This window comes from Castor canadensis, chromosome 1 (genome assembly GCF_047511655.1).
Source record: "Castor canadensis chromosome 1, mCasCan1.hap1v2, whole genome shotgun sequence".
NCBI lineage: Eukaryota > Metazoa > Chordata > Mammalia > Rodentia > Castoridae > Castor > Castor canadensis.
In genome coordinates this window covers 136,901,220-136,912,363 of record NC_133386.1, presented here as the reverse complement: position 1 = coordinate 136,912,363, position 11,144 = coordinate 136,901,220, and the positions used below count along the sequence as shown (strand labels likewise).

Sequence of the window (11,144 nt, the reverse complement as noted above, 5' to 3'; positions counted from 1 at the left end):
CTGTGGCATGCCTGTTCTATGTAATAAACCTCTTTCCTTCCTCACCTTTCTCCATGTCTTTTATTTGGCTTATAGGGGAGAGGGGCCAGATCTGGTAAGTGGAAGCCCAGGAATTTGAGCCTGGAGTCTAAAACTCCAGTGGCCGAGCCAAGCTTAGATTTAGAAGTTTTAGGAGGGTGCTGGCTTACAAAGATTCTTATATTAATTATATAATTATATATCCATTCTCTTGGATAATACAAATTACCAAATCATATAAAATATTTCCAATGGCTTTGCCTGACAATGGTGTTTTACACTGATATTAGCAACTCGTGGTGGACAGGTTTCACTATACCACCGCCAGCCATGAGTACTTTTAAAATATTTTATTTAATAGAAGGAAAATAAGGAATATTGCTATAGGCTTTAGTTATTATAGAAGTTTTCCTATGATTTTTGCCTGTGAACACTCCCTTGTACAATACTGTCAAGTGTAGTCATAGTCTTCCTCTGTTGTTCAGAGACCGTACCAGGCTCTTGGGTTGTAAATGCAATGAAGAAGTGCACATTAGCAAGAATGTTCCAGAAAGCACCATGTGCTTGTCTTCAGGAGCTGGTTTTAGACGGAATTAATCCTTTTAGAGAGTTATTATATTGGATTGCCCTAGTTATGTCAGTGGATGGCCTGTGGGGATGGGGATTTCTTCATTTGTCTCAACACTGCTAAATATTTAATTTTCTGTCTAATGACTGTCTGACATAATGAAAAATGACCACCAAATATGTGGCAGTAAATGTAAATGGTAGTCTTGATGTTTGAAAATTTTGAAATAGATTCATATTGCAGAACTACATTGGTTCTTTGTGACATCCCTTCCCCAAAATAAAATTACTATTTTTTCAAAAAAATAAAAAGACAATGAGGAGAGAAATGAACTAGAGTCAATCTGGAATTGGAAACATTAACCTAGGAACTGGAAGATGTCTGGGAAAGGCTTAGTATACTCATTTAATTTATGTTTATTTTAAAGTGAAGTGCATTTTTTTTACATTACATTCTCTACTGCTGAATCTGAAAATTTTAGAACCGAAAAGGCTTTATTTATTAAAGTTATGTAAGTAAAATACAAATTAAAATAAGAAGCTTAATTTCTTTCTTTCTAAAATAAAGGAGGGGGCAGGGTGGAGAAATGACCCAAACAATGTATGCATATGTGAATAAATAAACAAACAAACAAAAAATAAAATAAAATAAAGGAAAAGCTATGCATGGTAGTACACATGTGAGATCCCAGCAATTCAGAAGCTTAGGAAGGAGAATCCTGAGTTCAAAGTGGGACTGGACTGCACAGTTATACATGGTCTCAAAAACAAAAATGAAATAAATCAAATGCAATACAGAAAAACAAGGGAAGATATTTTTACCCTCCCTGTCTCAATGCTACTCAGTTTTTAAAGCAGGTACTTCAGAAATCTTGTATTTATAAATTGTTTTCCTTCTATATCTATTTAGTTCAAATGTACACAAACTTTTAAAAGGCTAAATAGAACAATGTTTTGACAGTTTCTTTAAGACCCAAGAATACCTTTCTCAAGTACTTGCTAACCATCCTTTTATTTATTTATTATATTTATCTATTTTTATTATTATTATTGTGCTGGTGGTATATTTTGACATTTACAAAAGTTCTTATAATATATCATAGTTGAATTAAACCCCTCCATAATTCTACTAACCATCTCTTTAAAATGTCTTCATGAAGGAAGTTAGTGTCCTTATCTTCTAAGTTAGGCTCCATAGCCTAACTCTACTCCAAGCTGAAAATGACATTCAGTTATAAAGATAGGAAAGGGGATTTTCTATTTGAATAAAGTCAGTGGGCTAACACAAATGGTACCCAATCACCAAATTAATTAAGGATGAACTATACGTGAAAAATTGTGGTCAAGTCTTCTTCACTTGGATTTTGATTTTGAGGGTATACACATATAAAGTTGTGAATGCCATGACAAGTGAATGAAAGTCCTGAGGGCATGGTTCCAGTTGGAGCAAGTGACAGATAGGAGAAATACTCCAAATTTTAATAAATAGAACTTAAAAAAGAGATGGTCATTGAGGATTTTTATATCTGTCCCAACATTGTACATATCACTAACTATCTAATAACATACACATGGTGAAGATTCAAAGGCAGAAAGTAACTCCAAGCTTTAATCAATATTTCATTTATTCTCAATAGTTAATCAATATTTCATTTATTTATTTGTTGTTTATTTATTTTGGCAGTGTGAGGCTTGAATCCATGGCCTCACACTTGCAAGGCAGGTGCTTTACCACTTGAGTCACTCCATTAGCCCTTTCTTTTTTATGTTTGGTATTTTTTGAGATTTAGTCTCCTGAACTATTTGCCCAGATGGCCTTGAACCATGATCTTCCTGATCTCTGCCTCCTGAGTAGCTAGGATTAGAGGCATGAGCCATCTTTATCCAGCTTAATAAATATTTTAATATACTTCCCAAATCAAACAAACACCATCAACAGAGGGTAGAAGCTTTATGGACTCAAATAGTGTCAGAATCCCAACTCATTGTTTATTGACTGCCCATTAATTTAGCAGACAAAAAGGTACCACTTATAAAGCCATACTAAGAAAAAAAAGAATACTAAGATGAGGAAATATTTGATCAAATTAGAAAAAGTAGATTAGAGAAGTACTTTAAATACTGTCAAGCAGAAAAGGCACACATCATAAATTCTCAAAAGGAAAAACAAAAAGAAAATCAGATTTCAGAGTTGCTAAAATGAAACTATAGTGTCAAAATTTCATTAACCTTCTGTAAGTCACAAAAAACAAAACAAGAAAGAGTGACTCATATTTGAATGGGGGGGTATATGAAAAAGAAGTCAGTAGGAAGTATCTATGACAGGTACATATTAAAGATAAGTAGATGTAGACTTAAAGAAGCTATTATTAATACCTAGGAAGTTCAGGAAGTAAGCACTTTCAAACCTGTTAAATAAATCAACAAATAAGAAATATATTAATGAAATTTAATATGTTAAAAGTAGAAATTTTAAAGTTGATTAGGGGAGCGTTGAATGAGATTGTTGAAATACTTATGTTCAGTTATCAATAGCAGATTCAGATTTAGAAGGTTTAGCGACTTCTCAAAGACTTCCATGACTCCATTGGTAATTTGCAGTAAGTTAACACTCAGATCTAAGTATGATTACAGGCCTTGTCAGGACAATTTCATATGTGAACATGAATGGGTTAAGAGATATACAGTGAACTGGTAAAACATTATTCTGTGTGTCTGTATGCATGTTTCCAGAAGAGCTCAGCACTTGAATCAGTAGACTGAATTAAAGCATCTGGTGTTGGAGAGCATCATCCTATTCACTGAGGGTTCAAATAGAACCAAAAGGCATCATCCTATTCACTGAGGGTTCAAATAGAACCAAAAGGGGGAAGAAAACTGGAATTGATGGCACACATCTGTAGTAATGCCAGTGGTCATGAGGTTGAGGGAGGGGGATGGTGAGTTAGGTAGCCTGGGCTATGTAGTCTCAATAAACCAAAACCCAAACCAAGTCAAGCCAAATCAAACAAACAAGAAAACCAAAAATGTAAGGAAATATGAGTCTATTTTTTCTTGAGCTGTAACATACACCTTGCTCTCTGTTCCCAAGACTTTAGACTCGAAATTTTCTACCAATAGGATACACTGTTGTCATTCTTCTGATTCCAAGCTCCTGGTTCTCAGATATTTAGTCTCCAGGAACTCCTCCTGAAGCCCCTCTTGTTTCTCAGATTTTCATCCTTGAATTAGAAATTACATTATTGGCTTTTCTGATTATCAGGACTGAATTAAACCACCAGAATTCATGCTTCTTCCACTTGCAGAGAGGAGTACATGACTTGACCTCCACAAGCACATGAGCCAATTTTTATAAGGAATTTTCTTATATATGTGTGTGTATGCACACATACACACATCAAAATATATCTATATATCTTATTGGTTGACTTTCTCTAGAGAAACCAAATATATCAATGGATAAAGGTTATACTGACCACTTGTCATCTTCAGTGGCAAATTTTTAATAACCTCTCGTGGATAAAAGAGTACCTTTTATAACTTTGTCACAATGTAAATTTACAGGAAATCATACATTGCAATAATGGAAGAAGTAAAACGTTTCTACTAGTGACAACTTTTCTTGCATCTTTTGTAATAAAAAGATACAGACCAATGCAATCATGAGAGATAAAGTGATTGAAATATGGAAAATGGTTCAGATATTTTTGATGAAGAAAAGTAGAAATGTGAGGGACTTCTGGAAAAGTGGAGTGAGGGCTTCCATCAATGCCTCCCTTCATAGAGTCAAAAAACAATGGGAAACACTTGAAAACAAATGATTCCAGCACCTTCAGAACAAATCAAGGTTTAGAAAACAATCTAAAAAGCATTTTTTCAAAAAAGCTGCTATATCTTGCAAAAATTAGAAGAAGTGTTGATGTTTCACCAAAAGGGCCTTTAAGAGATATTCAATAGTCAACTACGGCAAAATGATGGCAAGAATTCAGATTTTACAGAATTAGTTTGGGAAAATCAGTAGGGAAAAAAATAGCAGCAAAAACAAAAAGAAACAAATCCTGAACAGGAGTGGCAGTATGTATGTGTGTGTGTGTGTGTGTGTCTGTGTGTGTCTGTGTGTGTGTCTATGTGTGTGTGTTGTTTAACAATACAGGCATAAAATATCTAAGTAAAAATTTTTAGAACAAAAGGAGGCAGTAACTTGACATCAGAAACAAAGGGACACGACAGACATAAATTACACCATACCAATAATTATATGAAATATTAATGGACTAAATACTCCAATCAAAAGTCAGAGACACCAACAAATAATTAAAAATCCTAAATCCTAAATCCCCAAATTGGCTGTTTAAAAGAGGCACAAGTTATACTGAATGTCACAAACATTTTGCAAGTAAATGATAGACTACAATTTGTGCAAATAATATCCAATAGACAGCGGATATGGTTTTATTAAATTCATACAAAGATACTTGAGATAATAAAGCCCACCAGAAAACAGAGGCATTTAGTAATGAAAACAGGAAATAACATAGGTAAGTAATTATTATTTATGTACAAAGAAGCCCCAGAATACATGAAATAAAAATCGACAGATAAGAAAAGTAAAAACATAATTTAGCTCAGGATTTTAGTGCCAATCTTAACATTTAACAGAACAAATTAGAGAAACCAACAATGGATGCTATAGAAGATGCAAGCATCAGTATCAACCAGTTTGACCCAAATAATAATTGTTAAGGAAATGATTGTTCAAAGCATACTTTTCAGGGTTGACATTATTGTCACTTTGAACTGGAAAACTACTTTTGTGTGAAAGAAAGTTCTATGAATTGTAGGTTATTTTCAGCATACCTAGCCTCACCCACTAGACACCAATAGTATTTTTTTCCATCCCATGTTCTTATCATGAAAGTCAATAATAACTCCAAGCATTGCCTAATATCCTCTGGTAGAAAAGTTATCCCCCATTTGAAACCCCTGGTTTGCAATTGTCTATAATTTAACTGGAAAATAACACTAAATTTAATTTTGGATGTATTATTTAAATTTAACTTGAATATATTATTAAAATACTCTTATAATCTTAGTCTGGGTATTAAGGGTACCTTTGTTTTTCCTCTATTCTTTGCCAGTATATAGATGTATAGTCATCATATGAGATAAATTTTGAAAAAGATCTATGTGGGAAATAAAACTTTATGTAAATTCTTACCTACCCCTTTCATATGAAATATAATCCTAATTGAAACTTTCTTATAAATAATACAGAAATGATTTCATTTTATAGTAAACAGATCCTTATTGATTATCGACTAAGACATAAGGCACTGTACTAGTTTTATTAATGGGATAAACAGATTACGGAGGGAAATCTTCTTGTGTTTATGGAAGTCTTTTTCTTACTTTCATGAGCAGAAAGGCCTGGTTTCTACTGTTAATGGCTTTTTTCAGAGCATCTTTCACATCCTTGTTCCTGAGGCTCTAGATCAAGGGGTTCAACATGGGGATAATCACTGTGTAGAAGACAGAGGCCAACTTATCCATGTCAAGGGAATGGCTAGAGCTTGGTTGTAAGTACATAAAGATCAGGGTCCCATAGAATGTGGTGACTGCCAGCATGTGGGAGCTACAGGTGGAGAAAGCCTTGTATCTTCCCTCAGCTGAGCATATCCTCAGGATGGCAGAAATAATGAACATGTAGGAAACAAAGACAATCAGAACTGAAGAAATGAATGTGATACCTGCACAGGTCAAAACCCACAGCTGTTTCAAGCAAGTGTCTGAGCAAGTTAGTCTGAGGAGAGGCATGTCATCACAGTAGAAATGATTGATGATACTGGAATGGCAATAGGAGAGACGAAAGGTAAGGATAGTATGAAATAATGCCATCAGGAAGCTATAGCTATAAGGTACAGCTAAAAGCTGAATGCAGACTCCTGGGGACATTGTGACCATATACAGCAGAGGGTTATAAATGGCTGCATATCTATCATAGGCCATGGAAGCCAGTAGCAAACACTCTGATATCATGAAGGTAAGAAAGCAGCCTAACTGAGCAGCACATGCATTGAAGGATTTAATGTTTTGTTCATACAAGAAATTCCCAAGCATCTTGGGTGTAATGACAGAAGCATAACAGAAATCCACAAAAGCCAGGTTGCTAAGGAAGAAGTACATTGGGGTGTTGAGTCTTTCATCTATTCTAATGACCAGGATCAAACCTAGATTGCCTACAACTGTGAAGAGGTAGATGGATAAGAATACCAGAAAGAGAGGTATCTTCAACTCCTGACGATCCGTGAGGCCCACAAGAATGAACTCCTTTACCTGGGTGAGATTTATCTCAGCCATGTGTCTTCAGGACACCTAGATGAGAACTTAGACAAAAGAATGAACTCCAAGTGGTACAGTTATAATGTAATTCCTGTGTTGGTTTTATAATTTATTATTTTATGGAGATGATATTTAGAGATTATTAGTGTAATGGAGTGAAAATCAGAAAGAGATAATTGTGTAAACAAAATATTTCTCTTCCCTAAATCCATTACTTGCACAAAGCTAGAATTTGAAACAGACTACATTGCCTGAGCTTCTGTTCAAAGGGGAAAAGAGAGCAATAGAGGGTTTTAATCTAATTAATATGTGATAGATACATAAAGTAAAATGTAACACCATGGTGAAACCCCTTTGTACAATTAATACACACTAATAAAAATGAAGAGCAAAAAATGCCATTGTGAACCAAAACATAAGGGAGGAAAATGGAGGTAAAATCAAAATAAAATCTTTGATTATTGGGTTATTCAGACCAAAATCATTCTCTACAATATGGTCAGATACAAACCTTTAGACCACAAACTTACAGAATTAAACACTTAATACAAGACTGAATAGAACTAATGAACATATGTAGCATAATCTTCGTATTTGCTGTAATTATGTGCTGTTTGGTGCTCTTCTACAATATATTCTATTCTACTTATTCCATACAATGCTGGTCAGGATACTAAAAACTGAATTCATGGTCCACTATTAGATGCAAGCAAATTTTAAAATCTATATCCTCATCTACTATACATCAGAACATTTTCATAAACACTAGTAGAAAGATAAAGTCTATAAACAAGGATATCTCCCACTCTGATCTGTAACCAAGGATATCTTTCCATCTTATTTGTATTTCTCCACTTTTAAAACACAAACCACTGAAAGTTGTTTATAATGAGCATTTTAATTTGTATGAATATAGTGCACACCTTCTCTTTCAAAGTGAATGTGACCTTCACAATGTTGCCTTGAATATTTTTATGGTCTTCATTCTATTCAGTTCCTCCAAGCACCACTACCACCTCTTGATCCAGTATGATCAATCTCTTAACATGATAGGTCTCCCTTTGTCAACAGCAACATGGCTTTCTGTGGTGCTCTTTTGTTCTGGACATTTTTTGTACTTTTCTCTACAAGACAAAATGGACATTGAAGACAGAAAATTACTATTTATCTCTCAAAGTATATTGAAGTTTCATCTGTCTTATGAAGAGCTACTTGATTTTCCTTCCCATGTTAACATCTTTCATATTTGTTGTATGATACAGTTTAGACATATTCTCTCTCATCATAATCACCTGTTTCTATACCTGTTCCTCTTATCAGGCTTAACCTCTTTGTGTTTAAGAGCCATGATGTTTTCATTAATTTCCTAATTTAGAATCTTCTAGATATTAAGTATTGAGAAATTAAAAATGAACTTAAACAATGATATTTAATATTTATTCTCCTTACTCTTAAATTATATTCTATGGCAAATATCTTTAGGGAAATATTAACAATATTTATGTAATGTATTCCTCACTAATCCTGGGTAAAATCTCCAGTTACTACAGAAGGAAATAGCAATTCAGATATAGATTACAAATACAATCTGGTCAATCACGATCTTGATTTTTATTAACCTCTCACAGGTTCTCAAATGGGACTTTTATTTGATTCAATCTGCTTACAAATAGTTTCATCCTATGCTTACATATGCATTATGATCTCTCTCTCTCTCTGTGTGTATATATATATATATATTATAAAACAAAACCACAGGAAATACTGATTATCTATATTTTATAAAATAAAGTTGTTTTTATTCTAAGCCACTGTATTGATCTACTTAATCTAAAAGTCTTATCTTGAAATCCTTTAGTGATTCAATTACCCATCAACACATCAAAATCCACCAGATTTATATATAACTCTTTTAACCTACCCAAGTAGAATATGCCTGTGTTTCCTCATAATGGGTGCATTATGTCAGCTGGGTACATGGTTTTATTAGTGCCTCAGTCCCAAAGGATCTCACTTTAGAGAATAATCAACTAAGATTATCACAAAAATTTAGAATCCATGCTCCAGTGGGAGACCTATTGATTTGAATTCCTGGTTTTGAAACACCACAAATATAGAGCTCTGCCTTTGGTATGGCATTGCTGGCTAAAGTTCTCCTAATATTTAAAATATTATTTTGCCCATTTAAAATATTTTTGCTCTTTTGAATTATTAGTGTCAATCTCTATATTTGACTTTTAATGACAGGTAGCAACTAAATTTTTGAAAATTATTACAAACAGCTTTTATGAAAAGTATATCTACTTTCATATAGTTTATTTCTTTCATTTTATTGTTTTTACATTTACTTACATGTGTATACATCATTTGGGCTACCCCTGCTCCCCAGCTTCTGGGCAGAACCTGTTCCACCCTTTTGTTCTCTAATTTTGTTGAGGAGAAAACATGAGATAATAAGAAAAACAGCGTTTTTGCCAGTTTGAGCTAAAGATAGCTATACAGAGAGATTGCTAACATTGCTTCCATGCACATGTGTGTTACAACCCGAAATGATTCATCTCTACCAGACATCTTCACTACTTCTGGTCACCTTCCCATAGTGGCCTCTGTCAGTTTAACATTACTGTATTCACTCCAATACAGTGAGCATATCAACCACATTCGAGTTTTAGGTTTTCTTCCCTGTACCTATTCTTCCTATGCATGTATCCCCCTTAGTGTCCCATAATATTTCTGCATTTGTTTCAGGTCTATAATCTGCATATGAGGGAGAACCTGAGATTTTTGTCCTTCAAAGCCCATCTACCTTTGCCTAGGATGATGTTCTCTAGCGAATGACTAAGAAAATGTGGTATTCGTGTACTTTAAGTTCTATTCCCTTTGAACTAGACGAGAAATAAAAAATACATTGGCAATTCATTGTGTGGATAAAAGGGATAGATTTATGTGTTTATATAGTAGCAATGAATTTATAGTTTCTCCTTAGTTTTATATTAAATAAATTTTGAACCATAAACGTGTTGAAACTATAAGGCTGAGGACACAGAATCAAATTTCTTTTCCATGAACATATAATTTTGAAGCAGAAGATACAGGAAACCTTTAAAAATCACAACGTAATTGTGTAAATGATAAACAGGACAGAATTTCATATGTGTGGACTATGTATTTCATACATTAAATTGATTATTTCAGTATACAGTATGTATTTAAAGTAGGAAACACATCTATTACAATTGCCTTAATGTTCCATCTTTTTATAAACTGTCATGAATTGTGGTCCATGAATATATGAAGTATGATACACATTAATGTGCATATGCACACACACACACACACACACACACACACACACACACACACACGGGTAACTTACCAGTTAGTAGAGAGTAATGTTTTTTGGCAGTACTGAGGTTTTAACTCAGGGCCTTAGGCTTGCTGGGCAGGCGCTTTACCACTTGAACCACGCCTCCAGTCCTGGTTTGCTTTATTTTCCAAGTAGGGTTTCATGATTTTGCCTGAGCCAGCAAAAGACTTGAGATTTTCTTACCTATATCTCCCACATAGCTGGGACCACAGGTACAGACCGCTACAACCAGTTTATTGATCCTGATGGGATCTTGGTAACTTTTTGCCTGGTTGGCCTCAAATGGCAACCTTTATTACCTACACCTATGAGTAGATGCAATCACAGGCATGAGCCACCTTGCTTCGCTGAGAGTGATTGAGTTTCTTTAACTGGTTTCATTTGTTGTGCAAAAGAAAGGGTGAAGATAGGGCTTTATTGTTTCCATATTCCCCTTATATCATGGAGTAATCAACATTTCTGGATAAGTGTGTTCAACTTCAGTAGAATTATTTTGACATAATAATGAACTGAGAAGCCATGAAAAATTGCCCAAATTATGGTGACTTTTCTAGGTTCACTAATCTGATTCATACCAGATCAAAACTCTAGAGTGACAGCTTTTGTTTCATTGTTTCTCCATCCTTTGTTTTCCATTGCAAGATCATCCCTGCACTCTGTGTGGGATCTCCACAGTTTAGCCATATCACATTCTAGTAGTTTCTAAAACATGGTGATTGTGTTCTACTATCAACATTTGGGCACCTGATATTCCCTTGGCCAGAAACAGTTTTTCTCCACAATCACAAACCATGCTTAATAACTGAGTATTTTAGATACTTGTTCATCAATCTTCCCGCTACAGTAGAAACCT

At 34.3% G+C, this 11,144-nt stretch overlaps 1 protein-coding gene across 1 annotated transcript; it reads right to left on the bottom strand.

The window, feature by feature from the left end:
- Positions 1 to 6,072: 6,072 nt before the first annotated feature.
- LOC109701679 (olfactory receptor 8U8) lies at positions 6,073 to 6,942 on the bottom strand. Its single transcript, XM_074066511.1, has one exon. It carries the CDS (start codon positions 6,940 to 6,942, stop codon positions 6,073 to 6,075), a length of 870 nt encoding a protein of 289 aa, XP_073922612.1.
- Positions 6,943 to 11,144: the final 4,202 nt, after the last annotated feature.